At 39.1% G+C, this 20,119-nt stretch overlaps 1 protein-coding gene across 2 annotated transcripts in view; it reads left to right on the top strand.

Moving 5' to 3' along the window:
• The window catches only part of clcn1 (chloride voltage-gated channel 1), a 123,588-nt gene that overhangs the window by 41,404 nt on the left and 62,065 nt on the right, over window positions 1–20,119 (top strand). Inside the window, exon 1 of one of the 2 annotated variants that reach the window (XM_008119426.3) lies at window positions 9,089–9,453. The exons of the other annotated variant lie outside the window; for it this stretch is intronic. Within the exon in view, the coding sequence (XP_008117633.1) occupies window positions 9,265–9,453 (189 nt within the window). The 5' untranslated portion in view covers window positions 9,089–9,264. Of the gene's footprint in view, window positions 1–9,088; window positions 9,454–20,119 lie in introns of those variants that run through there. 2 annotated transcript variants of the gene reach the window in all.

The following is a 20,119-nucleotide window of genomic DNA, read 5'->3' as shown; positions in this document are numbered from 1 at the left end:
GCAAGGATGTTGCCCAGGAGACGGCCAGATGTTTTGATGTTTTTACCATCTTTGTGGGAGGCTTCTCTCATGTCCCCAAATGGAGCTTAGGGATGTCAAGAAGGCCATATGGCCTCCAATGCCTCACTGCAAGTTTTAAAGACATTTAAAACAAAATTACTAGAGACTAAAACTAGAGGAATGTGTACATTAAAGTCACATAAATATTTTGGTAATTACTGAGTGTTACAGATGGCACATGCTATCATACCAAAATGAAATATAAAATGGGCCATCTGAAACCTTTCAGTACATGGCAACCTCCACTTTTCTGTGCTCTATGTGATCTTATAATAATGACAATAAGATAGTTGATTTCCTGGTCCCCAACAGAATTTTACTGTTGACATCCTAAACCTTTTCTTCACTGGTGTGAAATATCCATACTTCAATCCAAGTAGAAGCCATTTTCTAAGGGCATCTTCGTATTTCTTGTCCTTTTGGGAAACATAATACCTGTGAAGTTCATTTTTTATTGTTCCCATTTCTAGATGGGAACAGGAGATATTTACTAACTGAGTGACAAACAAATCCAGGAGAGGGGAGCACAGAATTAATCTTTCTCTCTGTGATAGATAGTTGTGAGATAAGAGATCATAAATCTATCTTTTGGCAAAAGGTATGAGAGAAGCAGTTGAACCCAAGGTCAATGTGTATATTTCCCTCTTCCCTACCAAACTAGGAATTGTGAAGGGAAGTCTCAGAGATTTTACCACAATGATGAATCACATGAGGGAGGGAAGTAGTGTAAGAGGTCTATATTAGAGCAGTAGTTGTCCATGGGTGACTCTTGCAAAACAAGTAGAGGAAAGGAGAACTGAGTGGGAGCAGCAAATGCATAGAGAAATTAAACAAGATGTGGTTAACCATAGGAAACATCTTTTCCAGGTAAGCTCTGCTTACTTCCTCCTTTCCTTTTCATTCAGTGTACTTTCTTTATTGATGAGGAATTGATCAATTTCAGCTTTCTCAGTGGTATGGAAATACCTTATTTTGGTATTTCCCATATTGAGGGATAGCTTAACAAATTACCTTTCTCAATGAGCCTAGAAATTACAACCTCTGAGCTTCTTGGGGACAGCAATGAAGGTATCTAGGATACATGGAAGTACCTTTACTATTTTAACTTAAATGCTTTATTATGCATAACACAGGACTAATGTTAATATTGCACAGCCCAAAACAATCTAGAAAAGCCTAAACATGAAACATGTTTTTCTGTCCCCTTTAAAACAGGAAACATGACCCAGACCCAGAAAACAGATGTGCTATATACGTTTATGAAGTGTGGCATACTTTACTAGCTGAAAATAAACTGTATATTCTTGAGTATAAGCTGAGTTTTTCAGCCCCTTTTTAGGGATGAAAAAGCCCCCCTCGGCTTATAGTTGAGTGAGGGTCCTGGCTGGCTTATATTAGGGTCAGCTTATACTTGAGTATATACCCCATTTCCCCGCAAATAAGAAATCTCCTAAAAATAAGTCCTAGTAGAGGTTTTGCTGAATTGCTAAATATAAGGCCTCCCACAAAAGTAAGACCTAGCAAAGTTTTTGTTTGGATGCATGCCCGCCGAACAGAACACCAAAGCATGCAGGATTAGTAAATGTACATACCATAGATTGATGTACATGGAAATAATGGTAATAACAAGAAATTCTTGATAGGATTCACAGTTTGTCTGGTTATGCCGGTTTGTGATGACAACTACTGTACAGTATATAATAAATGTTCATTTTTTGTTCAACAATAAATGTGAATTCTTCTTCATGGAAAAATAAGACATCCGCTGAAAATAAGCCCTACCGCACCATTGGGAGAAAAAATTAATATAAGACTCTGTCTTATTTTCAGGGATACACGGTAGGTAATCTGAGTTGGGCAGTCTTATCTTATTAAAGTCTTATTATTATCTTAAATTACAATAAATATTCAAAAACATTTAACCTACTGATGCCTCAATTAAGGTAATTTTATTGGTATCTATTTTTATTTTTGAAATTTACCAGTAGTTGCTGCATTTCCCACCCTTGGCTTATACTTGAGTCAATAAGTTTTCCCAGTTTTTTGTGGTAAAATTAGATGCCTTGTCTTATATTTGGGTCGGCTTATACTCGAGTATATACGGTATCTAAAAATCAAATCTCAGAATATACATAAAACAGAAAAAAATAATGTAATTTGAACCCAATGGTTTGTGTTCTGGTCTTTGGAGCTGCAGAAAACAAGTTCATTCCATTGTCTACTTGTTTAGTACGCAATAACTGCAGGAATGAATAACGTGTCAGGATATCTGGACCTCACTCTTTCATCCCATATAGTGATATGGAGCTGACTCATTGGAGCAGAATGGGGAAGGAAGAGACAGTTAAAGTGCACATCTCTATATCCAGATGCACAACCAAAAGTGGATGCCATCCATCCACACTGCACTCTTTTCAATGGGATGCACATACAAGTATACATTCAAATGCATGCCAATATATATATTTTTCCACATCTAATTGTGCATATCATTGGATGACTAGTTGTACAAAAAAGGACAATAGATATATTTTCCCTTCCCCATACATACTAGTGAAAGTTAATGAGAAGTCTTAATCAGTAGGATCATCATTGATAAACCAATGCATTTTGTGATCTGTGACTGAGCTGGGATCTTGCAGTGAAGAAGCCCTTTCAAATGTATAGGTATAGATATAGGTACAGAGCCCCCAGTTAAACCGCTGAGGTGCTGAACTTGCTGACTGAAAGGTTGGTGGTTCGAATCTGCGGAGCAGGGTGAGCTTCTGCCAACCTAGCAGTTCGAAAACATGCAAATATGAGATCAATAAGTACCGCTCCAGCGAGAAAGTAACGGCGCTCCATGCAATCATGCCAGCCACATGACCTTGGAAGTGTTCACGGACAACACCGGCTCTTCGGTTTAGAAATGGAGATGAGCACAAACCCCCAGAGTCGAACATGACTAGACTTAATATCAAGGGAAAACCTTTACCTATAGGTACAGTGTTGCAAAAACAACAGATAAACAAAACTGTCATGGGGAAAGGTGGAAGTGTGAAATGCATATTTTTCCTACCCACAAATTTCAGGAATATCAAGTTTGAAAAATGAATGCAATATATGCTGTGTGTAGATGACAGCTTCATAATGCAATTTTGTTTTTCAGCCAAAAAAGCATAGATTTGGGCCATGTGTGAAGCAGATGCCAGCGACACCTTTATTTCAATTTCAGATACTGCGAGTTAGTTTTGGCTGCTGAAGCTTCAATAGTATGAAGTTGAAAAGTTCATTTATAACATTCAATTTTAAAGCTTAGTTGGTAAAGCCAGGGCTCCTGCACTTTATGCACAAAGAAGCACTGAACAGGGGAGTTCTCCTGCGCACAATTAGCCCACCCAACCTCCTCAATATATTGACTCTCAGGTTTCTAAGTTCTTCCTCATTAGAATGCAGTTTCCCACTTCTTGCTCTGTCAAAGTCTTGGCAAGATGCTCCCCTTGGTTCCCTGTGTAGAAAAATAGGTATTTTGTGGAAACAGCTTGCTGGCAGATGTGTTTTCCTTCTGTGCATACAATTTCTGTATGCAAGATGATCTGGCAGTCTCACTCTTTCTCTCTTCTTCCTACTAATTGCTATTCTCGCTGTGTGGTTACAGGTAAGCCAAGGCATAAGTAGATTTCAGAGCTGTTAGCAGACCATCACTGTAGGAAAAATGTGCCCCTCATTCTCCTCACGTCTAGGTAGATCACTAAGTCAATCCCTGCTTCATGGCTGCTGTAGACAGGTGTAGTCCAAACAAACCAAGGACAGTTGAAGCCATAGAATTAAGCCTCTTCTTAGGCCTCTTCTACACTGCCTTATATCCCAGGATCTGATCCTAGATTATCTGCTTTAAACTGGATTATATACATTCTCCACTGCCAGAGAATCTGAGAGAAGGAGATAATATGGGATCAGATCCTGGGATACAGGGCCAGTGTGGAAGGGGTGTTAGAGTCCTGCTTTGAGCTGGAACTACTTTGACTAAGAAACAGAGAGCTCAGTGTAGGAACACCTTGACAGCATGGCATGGCATGGCATGGCATGGCATGGCATGGCATGGCATGGCATGGCATGGCATGGCATCTATCTATCTACACACACACACCATATATTTATTCCATATATAAATTCCATTAAACAACGACTTGTTGCTGCTTAAGGACCACACCATTAACAAAATCATTGTTTAAACAATACGGACAAAGGCTAATATCTCCTTCATGACATATGCATACTTATGTCCTGCCATGATTTGAGGCAAAATGCTTGTCATAGTGGAACAGATGTATTCTGAGGACAGTGACAGAAGAATACAGCAATACTGCACATTTCAGGTGTGCATTATGAATGTGCATTGGACATTTGAGTTACACTTTGTACATGGCAGGGCATCACCCAACTGTTGACACGCATTACATAGTATTGAGTGAGGCTTGTGCAGCGCTGCCATAGTGTATCCCACATATGGAGATTTATATAACACTGAATAGATGTTGGGTTGCACCCATTGTATGGGTTTCAGTGCCATGGTTAATTCCAACTTCACCATGAGTTTGAGGCTGGATAGTTGTTGGTGACAGTGTTGTGGCCCCAACTTCTCAGCTAGAAAGTGGTCACAAGTGGGCAAAGTTTCAGAAGCCCTATGCCACTCTCCAAAAAATGCTTACAGTAAGGAAGATTTCTCTACTTGTTCAAGTGAAATCTCTTTTCTTGTAATTTAAATCCATTTATTCCTTAGTTTCCCGAGCAGCAGAAAACATGCTCTCTCTGAATTATACATAACGTCCCTTCAGATATTTATATGTGGCTATCATGCCATTTCACAGACTTTTCTTCTCAGAGCTAAACATGACCACTTCCTCAAGATTAATTTCCAGTCTTTTCCCCCTTTTCTTTATAAATCTGTTTATTATGATTAATCTTAACAACACAAGTAAGAAGGAGTATTTAACAGAGAACACATCAACTGAACATGCATTCTTGAGTTAACTGCACATTTGTTTATAGATCTTATGTTACTCTGAATTTTCTTTCTTTTTTATCCCAAATATTTTTATAAGACATTTACTAGGAAAGTAAGGGATGTGGGGACAAGGGAAGGAAAAACAAAAATGTGGGAATAATAGATTAATTATTAGTTAGTTGCATCTTTACAAATGTTGCAAGGAGAAAATAAAGAGGGTGAAGGTTTCTGAGGAATGAGGGGTTCTTTTACAATATTGCCATTGTTAAAACAAGTCTTGATCTTTATTTCTTTAACACATATTACATAATACATTGAGAATTCTAACCATTTTAATTTTAAGTCCATTGGTTGTATATCTTCTTCTGTCTTCTCACATTGTCTCCTGATCTTCATATATTCTTTTCCAATTCTTATTCAATGGAAATTAAACTGAATTTTTCAAAGCAGATCATTTCATATTAAAACTTTTCTTGACTTTCCCAAATTCTTTAATTATTTCTAGAACCTTTGATATATTATTTGAAAGATTATGAATCCATATCACTGTATTATCTGCAAACAGTCTAATTTTGTTGTTATGCCTTCTATATTGTCACTAGTTCTAATTTGTCTTGCCAAGGCTTCTGCTGCTAAGATAAAGAGTTGAGGTTAAAGAGGGTGACCTTATCTTATGTCTTTTTGGATTTCTATTTTTCTTGTAAGATCTTCATTTATTTTATTTTTGGAGTTTGTTTTGAATAAATTGCCTTAATACAATTTCTAAATTCTTTCCCACATTCTATTGTCAAAAACAATTCAACTATAAAGATCCAAGATATGTTGTCAAATGACTTTTTGGCATCTAAAAACATTATCCTTCCTTGTTGTTCTTTGTGCTCTTGTAGATTTTCTGTAACATTTAGGACTGCTCTCAATTTGTCTTTTATTTGTCTACCTGGCAAAAATTCTGTTTGCTCTTCATGAATCCAGCTTTGCGGTATTTTCTTAAGTCTTTCTGCCAATATACTTGAATAAATTTTATAATCCACATTTAGAAATGAAATGGGTCTGTAATTTTGAACAAGAGTGCTGTCTCTATCTCCTTTTAGAATTAATGTTATTGTTGCTTCATTCCACATTTCTGGTATTTTTTTTTTTGGCTAGGATACTTATGTTCATTAACTTTTGTAGGTATGGAGCTAATTCCTCTTTGAATGTTTCATAAAATGTCGCTGGACCTGGGACTTTATTATCTCCAGTCTTTTAATTACCTTCCTTTTCCTCCTCTGGACATGGTCCAGGTTTTCAATACCCTTCTTGAACTATGGTGCCTAGAACTGGATACAATATTTTTCTGTAACTGGATGAAGTTCCAGGCCTCTCCAAGATTTCACTTGCTATTGAAAAATGACACTCACTGCTGCTTTAAATTAAGTTTTATTGCTGTGAATGATGCAGCAGATGGTATAGTAGAGAAGCATTCCCACTGATGGGGCCCAGGGTCCTCTCTTAGCCCGTGGTAGAATGTGGATGCTAAATTTCATCCGAACTAAGCACAACCCACTCTTGGAAGAAAGAGCAGCATGGCAACAATCTGCTGTGATCTGTGACTTGCTAGCAGATTATTCCAAAAATATAACACTACATTTGCAACTGCAGCCCAAAAGATCAGAGCTAAAGTAGCAAAATCCATACTTGAGGTCAGAAATGGAAATGGCGATGGTTTGGGATGATACAAATCAGAAACTGTCATTGTTATGTTTCTGCTATCATAATTTTAAAGAGCTAGTTTTAATTTTTGAATACGTTTTAATGTTTATATTGGAAAGTGTTTATATAGGTTGTATATTACTGATGTCATGGCCTATGGCTAGTACAATAAACAATTCAATTCAATTCAAATTTCATCCAGACTACTCTTGGACTGCAATCTAATTCCCCATGACAGGCTAATGGGGAGCTACTGGTCTGACCTCCCCATCTCTTTGGGAGATGCTGATGAAAGATGGACTTATATAGCATAGGAGGAGTTACATAGTGTAGAAACAAAGAAAATTAAAGTGCACAAGTATAACCATCTCCCCCCTGCCCAGCTATAGGAGCAATACAATAACAAAGGCACATTGACAACTTTCCAGTCTCCAGCTTCACATCTTTGTTGTTAATGTGTCCCTTGAAATTTTTTCCTAGTCGTATGGCACCCTAACATGAGCCTATCACAGAGGTTTAATGCCTAGGATGCTTCCACCCTGTTTTGTGGATGAAGTCCCATGCTGGCCTTTACACGACATCATATTACTTCCATTGGAGCCCCCCTGCCCTGCCCAATCTGGGTGGAAGCATCCGTAGATGCTTCTCTCCCATCACAGGAGCCAGAATAGGTCCTTGCTGGGAGGGCAATACTTCCGATATGTGATGGGGAAAGTGTTGCCATGAGGAAGCGATGTGCAGGGTGACATTTGCCCTGCTGCCCCGTTTGTCCAGCGGCGAAGCCAGGCAAAGCGGGACACTTTTTCTGGCCTTTGTGATGAGATCATTAATCCCTAATTGAATAACTTCTGTCTATATCTTGTGAGCTGCTTTGTGTGTCAGTTTTAGCTTTGAATATGTTTTTAATCAGTTTTTATGGATTTTAACTGTGAATATTTAATACCATTGCTATTTAATTGTTTTAATATTTGTATGTTTGTAGATTTTAAATCATATTGAATTGCTTTTAATGTAAGCTGTTTTGAGTCTCCTGTGTGGAGAGAAAAAGCAGGGTATAAATAAACATCATCATCATCATAATCATAATACCAGGATACAAATAAATATAATGATGATGACATTGCTGTAAGAGGCTCCTAAACTCATTGATACACATTGTAAATCATTTGGAAACAGACTCCTACTTTTTTGTTTACAGCAGTGGTTCTCAACCTGGGGTCCCAAGATGTTTTTGGCCTACAACTCCCAGAAATCCCAGCCAGTTTACCAGCTGTTAGGATTTCTGGGAGTTGAAGGCCAAAAACATCTGGGGACCCCAGGTTGAGAACCACTGGTTTACAGAATTGTTGTTTTGTTATTGTAAAACTAATCACGTGTGGAAGACCTGCAAGAAGAGCATGAGGAATGAGTAAGGAAAGAGAGAACAGAAAAAGAATGTATTGTCGAAGGCTTTCATGGCCGGGATCACAGGGTTGTTGTATGTCTTTCGGGCTGTGTGGCCATGTTCCAGAACGTCAGGAGAGAATACTTCTGGAACATGGCCACACAGCCCGAAAGACATACAACAACCCAGAAAAAGAATGGACACAAGAGGAGAAGAATGTGCATTTGTTCGTTACTTCTGCGGCAACTTTATAAAAGTGAACAGGGCATGAGGACTAGGGAGCTGTGCCAAAGGTTGTTCAAAGGCAGAGTAAAATTGTGCAGGTGTTTGGAAGGCATTTCCGGCATAAAGGACAGTGAGGCTACTTTGAGAGAACAGTAAATTTTGGGAGTGCAGAGGAAAGTGGAGCCAGAAAAGCAAAATACTCTTTTGGGGATACAGGGGGACATAAGAGATGAGATTTAAAGGGAAAGAAGGGCTTTGAAAATGAAGAAAAAGTCTGTTTTGTATCTGGAAGTGGATGGGAAACGCAGGTGTAAATGTTCAGAGGCAAGAATTCTTGACAGCAGAGTGCTAAAGTTTTTCTGTTTGGTACAATGCACCTTTCTTTGGACTTTGGTAGTCAATCTCTTCAAACAGTGCTGAGATGATGAACTAAATGAGGAAATAAATCTGCTGCACAAAGCTATCATATGGTTCCCTTCACATATAAATTAGAAGAAGAGATCCAGTTATGTGAACAGAGAAGTGTATTCATCTCTAGCTCATTCTTCCGGCTGTAGTGCCAGAGTATTTCTATCTCTCCTCTTCGTTGTCTTCTCCCCATCCCCCGCTCCTTCAGGGTTTCCTTCTGTCATACACCTGATATTCAATCCTAGCTGAGTTAATGCCCCTTGCTCAGATCAGATGTGGCTTTGGGAGGGTCATGTGACAGAAGAAGGTTGCTATAAATATAGTTAAACCCTGCAATCACTCCCCCAGACGCCTTTGGGGGCATGAAGAAAAGAAAGTGAGAAAGCCATTAGGAATAAGGAAGGAGAGGGAGACAGAGAGGCCATGCCTTCAGCTGATCTGCAAGAGGGGTGCCGTATGTGTCCTGTAGCAGCCTTGTCCCACTTCCGCAAAAGTTGAGTGTCGTGCTATGGATCACTCAGAGCACAAGACGGATAACAACACAAAGGACACAACTTTGTGGGGTGGTGCCCCCCAGTACGACTATGTCCACTATGAAAATTGCACTACTTATGGGATCCCATCCGAGGTGGGCCACGAGACCGGGGGGACTGGGGACGACATGCACTACCAAGAGAAAGCCCTCAACCACATCCAGGTAGGGTGGACAACTGGGTTGGGCAATGAGGTTGCATGTTAGGCTTTCCACTCATGGCATGTGTTGAGCCCTGTTGCAAGATTTTGGGGACAAATATGTGAGCGTTACATAGGTTGGATCTACAGTGCCATATAATCCAGTTTCTGAATCCAGATTATCTGCTTTGAACTGGATTATAGAAGTCTACACTGCCATATAATCCAGTTCAAGGCAGTTAATCTGGTTCAGAAACTGGATTATGTGGCAGTGTAGATGGGGACATAGTCAACCAAAAATAAAAAGTGTGATGTGGGGGAAAATATAATAAACTGAATTAATATTTTAATAATTTTTACTACAATGGCACCCACAGCAATCAAACTGAAGCCATGAATATGATATCTGTTTTAAATTGGGTTATCTGAGTCCACACTGCCATATATTCAAGTTCAAAGCAGAAAATGTGGGATTTTTTTTCAGCTGTGTAGAAGGGGCCTCAGTTATTGGTTTTGCTTCTCCCTACACTGTCACAGGCCAGAGGAAAGTTAAAAAGAGGGTGATGGAAAACCTGTTGTAGGGATATATCTGTGTAGAAAAGATCAGTGTGTTTCATACTACTTACATTTTACTTCTGTAGATCTTTTAAACTGTTCGACATTCCTTCCTTCCTTCCTTCCTTCCTTCCTTCCTTCAACATGAAGTGATATTTTAGTTTAAATATTTATCTATTTACGAATTTGTTACTCATAATGTGCACCTTGCTTATCCACTATTGCAACCTCATTGTTTTTAATTTGATGTTTTAATTCTGTGTTGTGTTTTTTTGCCTATTGTGTATATTTTATTATTGGTTTCTGTTGTTGTCCTTTGATGTTTCATATTTTATCATTGCTTGTATTTTGATTTTGCTGTAAGTCGCCCCGAGTCCCCTTCGGGGGAGATGGAGGCGGGATATAAATAAACTTATTATTATTATTATTATTATTATTATTATTATTATTATTATTATTATTATTATATTTAATAGCAGTTCTAGGGGGAAAAACAGAATAATTTTGACATTGTTCTCCAGATGCAAAGCCACAACTAGTCTTGGCTACACATTAGTCTACAATGATACTTTAGGTTTTTTTGCAATAAACTTAATACTGTACAAATGGTAAAGGGATTAAGTATTCTAGAGCAGGACTTCTTACACTTTTTCTACTCGCTTGAGAAATGTTTACATGAGCTCGGGTACATAGGTATATAAAATAGGTACAAAATAGGTATAAAAATCAAACTTTTCCTGATGCTAAATCAGAATTTGCAAAGCTTGGTAAACAGGCTGATTTTCCTTTTTGTGGAGTATAGCTGAAGCATTTTCCACAGAGTCCACTATAAACACTGCATGTTGTGGCTAACAGTTTTGTGTAAACGGAATGTGTTCAGAAACCTTTTACTGTTGCCAAGTGTTTCATGACCCCAACATTGAGCAAAGGGGATTGCATTTGGGCCTAGTACCCGCAGTTTAAGAAACAATGTCCTAGGGGAATGGATGGTTGGAGAGGAAATATTGTTTTATAATCTGGTTGTTATTCAGTTTGGATAGAAGATATTTTCACAGCTGGAAATGATACAGTGTGTGACTGTACAAAATCATGAAATCAGTGCAGAATATAAAAAAGGCATACCGTATATACTTGAGTATAAGCCAAGTTTTTAATCTCTTTTTAATGGCTGAAAAAGCTCCCCTTGGGTCAGCTAATATATACGGTATATATAAAATGATTTTGAAACATTTTTATTAGTAAATCCAGAAGGCTTTTGACATGTTTTTGTTGAGAGAATGGGGCAGCTCTTGCACACATTTGAATGCTATTGAAAAGTTTGGATAATGCTCTTATGTGTGCCAAACACCCCGTTCCTTGTTGTTGCCTTTGTCATGTGCTTTCAAGTTGACTTTGTTGTATAGGTTACATGAAGAAAAGCCTAAACCCCATCACTGGGTTTTTCTTGGAGGTAAATATTGCCTTCCTCTATGGCAGAGAAAGTGTGGCTTGCCCAAGGTCATCCAGGCCTCTTCTACACAGCTGTATAAAATCCACATTGAATTGGATTTTATGGCAGTGTGGACTCAGATAAACCAGTTCAAAGCAGATATTGTGGATTACCTGCCTCGATATTTTGAGCTATATGGCTGCGTGGAAGGGTCCTCAATGTGTTTCCATGACTGAGGAGGGATTTCAACCCAGGTCTCCAGAGTACTAAGCCACTTCTCAAACCATTTCATAAATCTGGCTCTGTTCCTTATTGGGGAAAAAATTCCCAAAAATTCCCAAACAGATGTACAGCAGGAGACAAAAGAAAAACTCAGGCCCCTTCTACACTTCTATTCACTGCCATATAATCCAGATTATTGTTTTGAACTGGATTATATGAGTCTACATTGCCATCTAATCCAGTTCAAGGCAGGTAATCTGGATTTTATATGGCAGTGTGGAAAGGGCCTCAGAAAAGATCTGCAAGTAACATCCCAATCTTTGTCATAGGCAATGCCCATAAATGAATCAAAATGAGGTGCATTTTCAAGCTACACTATGAATTTTGAAACAATGAATTAGAACGAAAATGGCTCAGTGTTTCGAAGGTAAAGGAGAAGCATTGTCATGAAGCATCAGAAAATAATGTAACTTCACTCACCCTAAATGAAAAACTCATCCATGTAACAAAATCGGGTCTGGTTTGAAATATTTACCATATTTTAAACAGATCAATACCAAGCTAGTTACACAGACAGTCTATCCCAGACAGTCTCAGATCCAGTGTGTTTGTGCTGAATCTGGGGCCAGTAGCCAGGACCACAATGGCCCTGCTGGGACATCACTTCATCCTCCATGTCATCAAAGCTGGTCCTTGATGTTTGCTGATGTCACAATGGGGCACCCAAAGACCAGCAAGAAGAGGTGGTTGCTCTACGTCATTTTTAGGTCCCTTCTACACTGCCATATAAAATCCAGATCATCTACTTTGAACTGGATTATATGTTAGTGCAGACTCATATAATCCAGTTGATAACACATAATGTGGATTATCTGATTTGATAATATAGATTATATGGCAGTGTAGAAGGGGCCTTACCGATAGTCCAGGCCAGTGGATCTCAACCTATGGGTCCCCAGATGTTTTTGGCCTTCAACTCCCTGAAATCCTAACAACTGGTAAACTGGCTGGGATTTCTGGGAGTTGTAGGCCAAATCACCTGGTGTAATGAAAATCAGGTTACCAGCTGTTAGGATTTCTGAGAGTTTTCGGCCAAAAACATCTGGGGACCCCAGGTTGAAAACCACTGGTCTAGACACCTAGTTCTGATATCAGCAGATATGAAAAGCCATTATGACCAGGCACTTGCAGCGAGCTCAATGGCTGTCAGGAAGCGACAGCAGCAACATGCGGAATGACCCATCCACTTCCCCTGAACTAAAAAGGTGATGTCCATCTGTATCAAGAATTGGAACAAAATAGACCTAATTCAGGTGTCCAGGTTGCCACAAAAACTGAGAATTTTTTTTTGAGTTTCCTACAAACTTTGGAGTATCCCCCAACAGACTAAAGTGGGGCAAAATCAGGATAAGGCTACTTACTGCAAGTAAGTGCCTCGTGGAGATGTCCATAAATGAATTCAGAACAAGTCCGGTTTTTCTTGTTAGTATAGACAAGCTGTCAGTCTCCATTTTCGTAGTTTGACAGGTTTGTACACACAGCAAAACAAAAAATGTTGTATGATTGCAGAAGCATCATTTTGATACCTAAGGTGATTTAATGTGTTATTGAAGGCTTTCATGGCCGGAATCACTGGGTTGCTGTGACTTTTCCGGGCTGTATGGCCATGTTCCAGAAGCATTCTCTCCTAATGTTTTGCCCACAACTATGGCAGGCATCCTCAGAGTTTGTGAGGTCTGTTGGAAACTAGTCAAGTGTATATCTGTGGAAGGTCCAGGGTGGGAAAAAGAACTCTTGTCTGTTGGAAGCAAGTGTGAATGTTGCAATTGGCCACCTTGAATGGACTTGCAGCTTCAAAGCCTAGCTGCTTCCTGCCCCCAGAAATCCTTTGTTGGGAGGTGTTAGCTGGTCCTGATTGCTTCTTGTCTGGAATTCCCCTGTTTTCTGAGTGTTGTTCTTTATTTGCTGTCCTGATTTTAGAGTTATTTAAAATACTGGTAGCCACATTTTGTTCAATTCATGGTTTCCTCGTTTCTCCTGAAATTGTCCACATGCTTGTGGATTTCATTGACATCTCTGTGTAGTCTGGCATGGTGGTTGTTAGAGTAGTCCAGCATTTCTGTGTTCTCAAGTAATATGCTGTGTCTAGGTTGGTTCATCACCTTCACAATATTTATACAGTGGAGTCTCACTTATCCAAGCTAAACGGGCCGGCAGAAGCTTGGATAAGTGAATATCTTGGATAATAAGGAGGGATTAAGGAAAAGCCTATTAAACATCAAATTAGGTTATGATTTTACAAACTAAGCACCAAAACATCATGTTATACAACAAATTTGACAGAAAAAGTAGTTCAATACGCAGTAATTAAATATGTTGTAATTACTGTATTTACGAATTTAGCACCAAAATATCAGAATATATTGAAAACATTGACTACAAAAATGGCTTGGATAATCCAGAGGCTTGGATAAGCGAGGCTTGGATAAGTGAGACTCTACTGTAAATCCATCACTTTCACACTAAAGACCCACTTTCCAATTTTTTATTTTAAAAAAGAATCAGTGCTAAAATAATCCTTTTGAAAGTTCACACAAATTCTGTACTTATGCGCTCTCATTCAACTGCAGTCTCATAAAATTCAATCTACTCCATTTAATGACACCGCCCCATTTCATCTCTGATCCAAGAAAGTAAAAGAAGCAATGGCAGTTGCTGGAAAATAGAGATGAGTTAGTCACTGAACACCAGTAGCTCTGAATCAGGTTTTGTAAAAAGTGAACATTTCCACAGATATGCATATTTGTGGTCTATTCTGATAATATTGTTGCTGTCTATGTGTAGGTTTGATTTAGGATTTAAGAATATAAAGGACTTGTCAGAAATATTAAAAATTAACTAGGTATTTTTAATTACAAAAATGTGAATCAAGCACTGAAAGGGTTAAATAAGCTAGCATCACTCTGAGGAAAGTGAGCAGGCTGAAGCCCGTTAAAAGTTAGTGGGCCAAAGCTAGTGTCGTCCTGAGGAATGTGAGAAAATGCCTCAGTGTGAGAAGGCTTGGTGTGAGAAACTTCAGTGTAAAGGCTGCTGTTTGTAAAGCTACTGTGTGAAGCTGCTGTGTAAGTTCGGTGTGAGAGAAGGCTTTGTGAGTATGAAGCTAGAAGCTGTTTTTGTGCATGAGAAAGAAGCCCAGCGTGGAAACAAAGAAGGAAGTATAAAGAACTTTATTTGTGTTATGAAAGCCTTGTCTCTGGTCAAGGACTTGGAAGAAAGGGGCATGGGTTATACTGAAGAAAACAAGACATATTTTTCCAATTCTGATTACAGTAGAGTCTCACTTATCCAACATAAACGGGCCGGCAGAATGTTGGATAAGTGAATATGTTGGATAATAAGGAGGGATTAAGGAAAAGCCTATTAAACATCAAATTAGGTTATGATTTTACAAATTAAGCACCAAAACATCATGTTATACAACAAATTTGACAGAAAAAGTACTTCAATACATGGTAATGCTATGTAGTAATTACTGTATTTACGAATTTAGCACCAAAATATGATGTATTGAAAACATTGTCTACAAAAATGCATTGGATAATCCAGAACGTTGGATAAGTGAGACTCTACTGTACCATCAAACTCTGCTTTATTGGTAATAACAATTCTGCCTTGTCCTGACCAAAATCGACACATGTTTTTCCTATGACTGTACCCAATGAAATGAAGTCTTCTCCATGTTTGCTCACCAGGAATTAATACATTGGCATGACTTCCAAAAATATTTAAGATTTAGTTACTAGGACAAATTTCCCCAAATCTGTCAATTATTTCCTACCTTTCTCATGAGATTAAGCTACTTGGTGTGTAGATTTGATTTAGTATTTAAGAATGTAAAGTATTTTCCAATCAAAGTACAAGGGAAGAATGTCTATTGTATATTGCTAATGCATAAGATGCCAAGAGCATCCCAGGACTGAAACAGAGCTTTTCCCTCCTCTCTTATTTGTATCCTTGCTCTAATTTTCACATATTATCAGCTCCTTTCTTTTACTTATTTTCTTTCCCCTGACATAGCTCTAATAAAACAAAATTCTGTACCCCAATATATTTTGGAAGCTGCCAACTTTGATAGCTCCCCCCCCCCTCCAAAGGTTTTGACAACAAGGAAGAAAGATGCATCTAAGGAAATTTTCTTTGCCAGAAGCTGTGACTCTCTTTGTCTTATCATACCTACTGTAGGACAAACAGTACAGGATACATTGTGGAATCAACACAGATTGACACCACGTTGACTGCCATGGCTCAATGCTATGTGTGCCGTCGCGCCTGGGGCTGTACTCTTAGTGAAAGAGGCATGGACGTGACATCTTTCCCCAGGGGATTGCTTCTTGCCCTCCTTTAGGGAAACTGGAACTCCCAAGGACCAAAACACTGTAGATAACTCAAAAACTGGGTTTATTGTTCACAAAGGGGGTAAAAGAAAATATACATTACAGTCTTTGATTGTTTAAGTCCGTGGAGCTTTTCCAGATCCCTCTTTCTCTGGCTGTGAATGCCGGAGCAAACTCAGCCTCAGTCCAATGACCTATATCTGAAGACAAGAGTCTTCCTCTGTTGCCAAAGGACTGATGTGAAGGCGCTTGAGACTCCTCAACGTTGTTCAGGTTGGCCCTGAACATGAAGTGTGAGTCCCAAGGGTAAGAACCTCAGAATTGGTGCTGAGAGGTAACTTTTGAAGGGCTTTTAGTGCCAAGTCTCTCTCATGTCCATCCGATAGAGAGCTTGCTGGTGGAATGAAAGGAGGAAACACTGTCCTACTCCAGGAAGAGGTGGAGTCAAACAGTTTAGCTGAGTGAGCAATATAACAGGTACAAACAACATTGATTGACAGATATAAATAACCAATCCAACTACATTTACAGGGTAAGGGCAAAATCAGGAATGACACAACAATTCAAATCTTGCAACTTACAGGTCCACATATAGATGGCGCCACTCGCGCCGTCACACTATGGAATCCCGAGAGTTATAGTTTGGTGAGTCATCAGTACTCTTTGGCAAATAAGGCTAAAGACCTTGTAAAACCACAGCTGCCATGATTCAATAGCCACTTTTACTGAATGCCAAGTTTCACAACTTCTCACACAGTTTTTTGTCTATTCCTCTCCCACAATTCCATGTCCACCTCTCTGCTCACAATCTATTCAAATGTGTGGTGTTCACATTGCATTTCAACTACAGCATTATGAGAAAAGCCATAAATTACATGGAAATTGTATGTAAATTAGCTTTGAGGCAGGTAATGACTTTTCCGCCTCCAAAAAGTAAATTTGGAAGTAGTGGTTTGTAATGCCTGAATGAATATTCTGCTGGCTGATTCGTTTCTATGTTGTAAACTGTCATTTTTCTAAATAGGGGCTGATAAATGTTTTAGGTGGTGGTACAGTGGGTAAAACTACTAAGCTGCAGAACTTGCTAACCGGAAGATCGGTGTTTTGAATCTGTGGGATGGGGTGAGTTCCCACTGTTAGCCCCAGCTTCTGCCAACCTAGCAGTTCAAAAATATGTAAATGTGAGTAGATCAATAGGTACTGCTTTGGCGGGAAGGTAATGGCACTCCATGCAGTCATGCTGACCACATGACCTTGGTGGTGTCTATGTACAATGCTGGCTCTTTGGCTTAGAAATGGAGATGGGCACCAACCCCCAGAGTTAGACTCGACTCGACTTAATGTCAAGTGGAAACCTTTACCTTTTATAATAAAACAAACAATAAACTGTCACATTTGAGATTTAACATATTGTATCATGAAAAATGAAAATTAAGCGCACAAATTACGCATTCTCATGCTCAAATCATCACATAAAAATTCAGATTTGCCTGGTAACCACTGGGGTTACCCAGCTAGTATCTAAATTGCTGGAGAAGTTTACTTATTTACTTTTAAACAATTGCTTATGTCTAAGCTTTTCCCCGGTGTATATGTGTGCATATACATGAGTATGTGTCTGAAACTTTAGCTTTAAAGTTTAAACATCTCCCAACGTAGATGTTTTTTTCTTCCCCCCCCCCCTCCCTCTTTCACACTCACATGTTCAAAAATTATTTGGAGGGGTACTCAAATTCTCTCACTGTCACCCATAGTATGTGATTGAGTATGATTTGAATTAATGCAAAAGCAATTTGAATAATGGGAGGAAAGTAAATTAATGGAAGAGGAACCGATGATTTGGAGTGATCTGGACTGTGACGCAAATTAATTGAAGACTATCGAGTAATTGGACTAGGGAATTAATTGCCATCCTTTCTGTGAAATTTAAATAAATACTATCAATTATCTTTGAAATTCCATTTATTAATGTACTTTCTTTTAATTCTCATGGAAAATGTTTTGGGTGCCTTATTGCTCTAGTGGACATCTTCTGGGCCCATGCGCTAGTTCCTTTACGTACCTAGCAATGCCCTGAAGCTGAGGATAATGGTAAGGAGCTTGAACTTTGCACAATGACAGCTATGTGTGCCACCCAAGACAAAAATAGATCATGGAAAACTTGGTAAGATCATTACAATCCAAAGAAATGCAAACTTCAACACCTACACTGGAGTTAATTCTGATCCCAGGGCTTTCTGAGACCTTCTTTAATATGCAATATGAAGGACTAGTTCTTTATATATGGAGAAAAAGTGTATATTTATCATGATTGCCGTTTATTTTACTCAGCATTTCAGCTTCTCTTGGACTGATGTTTACACCCTTCAAGATATTTGTGGGCTGTTATCATATTGCTTCTTAGTCATCGTTTAGCTAGCTCTTTTAATCTTTCTCCTCAGGTCAGGCTCTTCAGCTGCTCTTCAGGATCTCCTGCAATATTTCAGGCCCTTCATGGCACTGTGCCCGCCTCATGGCAAAACAACATACAGCAAAAGTTACTGGCTAATAGTTTCTGGAGGGAGGTGCATGAAGGGAGGCAGTTGGTCTGAATTTTCAGCACTGACCAGAAATTGTATTTAGGCATAAGCTGTTCAGGTTATACTAAACACTTTATAATGGAAAAGTCATAAGTGTATATTTGGGGTTGGGCGTAGAAATCGATACAGGACAAGCAAACCTAAATGCAGTTGGCCTAGAAATAGGTCTACAAGATAAGTCTAAAATAAATCTACCAAAATTACCATATATATTGATGCACACGTTGACTTCATATATAAGCCAAGGGCAGGTCTAGGGGTACAAATCATGGATTTTGATATGACCCATGGATAATTTGAGAGTTATTCTGTGCAGAGGGAAAAGCACTAACACCACCTATCATAGTAGCAACCATGACAATTTTTCCTCAAGGCATTAAAGAAGGTCAGGAGTGGCATTGTAGTGGAGAGAGTATTGGGATTGGTATGCCATTTAAGTTCTCCCAGAACTGACAAACCACTTCATCACACAGGGCATTTTAGTGCCTAGGACACTTCCCTGCCAGTCCAGCAATGGATGGGCACGCTGCCCATCACACAATGTCACTGGACTTCCAACGGAGTGGATGCATTCTAGGAATCATCCCTCCAAACACAGGAGCCTGCTCCAATTCTGGCTCCAATGAAGCCCATGGACTCGTGTGATGGCGACAGATTCTTGTGATTAGGCGAAGCGTCACCATGATGAAACAGAGCGCGGAGCAACAATCGTCCCTCATCGCTGCCATTTCGCCATAAAGACTGGTAAAATGGCAGGGAAGGGAGAGTCCCCTGTGTGATGAAGTCCTAAAAATTGAGTAGTTCTGTGTGTAGTTTTTATAATATGTAGTTTTTGTTATATGTGTTGTCAACCTTCCACAGAGATAGAAACCTTCCTTGTCTAGTTTCCAATATACCTGACAACCTCTGATGATACATTCCATAGATGTGGGCAAAATGTCAGGAGAGAATGCTTCTGGAACAGAGCCATACAGCCCGGGAAACTCACAGCAACCCATTTTTGTTATATGTTTTATTCAATTTTTATGTAGATTTTATTCAATAAAGATATATTTTAAGAAAACAACCACGCTGAGACATTTTCATCTGGAGTGGCTCAGAATGTCCTGGTAGCCATGATTCAAAGAATGACCAACAAAGTCTTACTGATCCTTTATAAGTGAGATTCTTGACTTGATTTCACCATCTGAGTCAAATTAGGGAGCTATTTTTTTTAATGTTGTCAATGTCAAATTACTTTTTGGTGAGGATTTTCTTCCAAGAGAGACCAATAGATTCTAATTACACTTCCAGACAGTGTCAAAATATGGGACAAATAAGTGGGGCAAAAATCGTAAGACCTGACAGCAAGTCCAGACCCTGCCATCCTGACACCTTCGTTTGTAGCGGATTTTTGAAATCCACAAAATGGCTGGGGGACATCCACCAGAAGTTTACTTTTTTCTTAATTGACTCTGAGACTGGACCTTATATGTGCTCATGCAGATATCTAAATGTACACACAAGCAGATT

Source organism: Anolis carolinensis, chromosome 2 (genome assembly GCF_035594765.1).
Source record: "Anolis carolinensis isolate JA03-04 chromosome 2, rAnoCar3.1.pri, whole genome shotgun sequence".
Lineage (NCBI taxonomy): Eukaryota > Metazoa > Chordata > Lepidosauria > Squamata > Dactyloidae > Anolis > Anolis carolinensis.
This window is presented reverse-complemented; position numbering and strand designations above follow the sequence as displayed.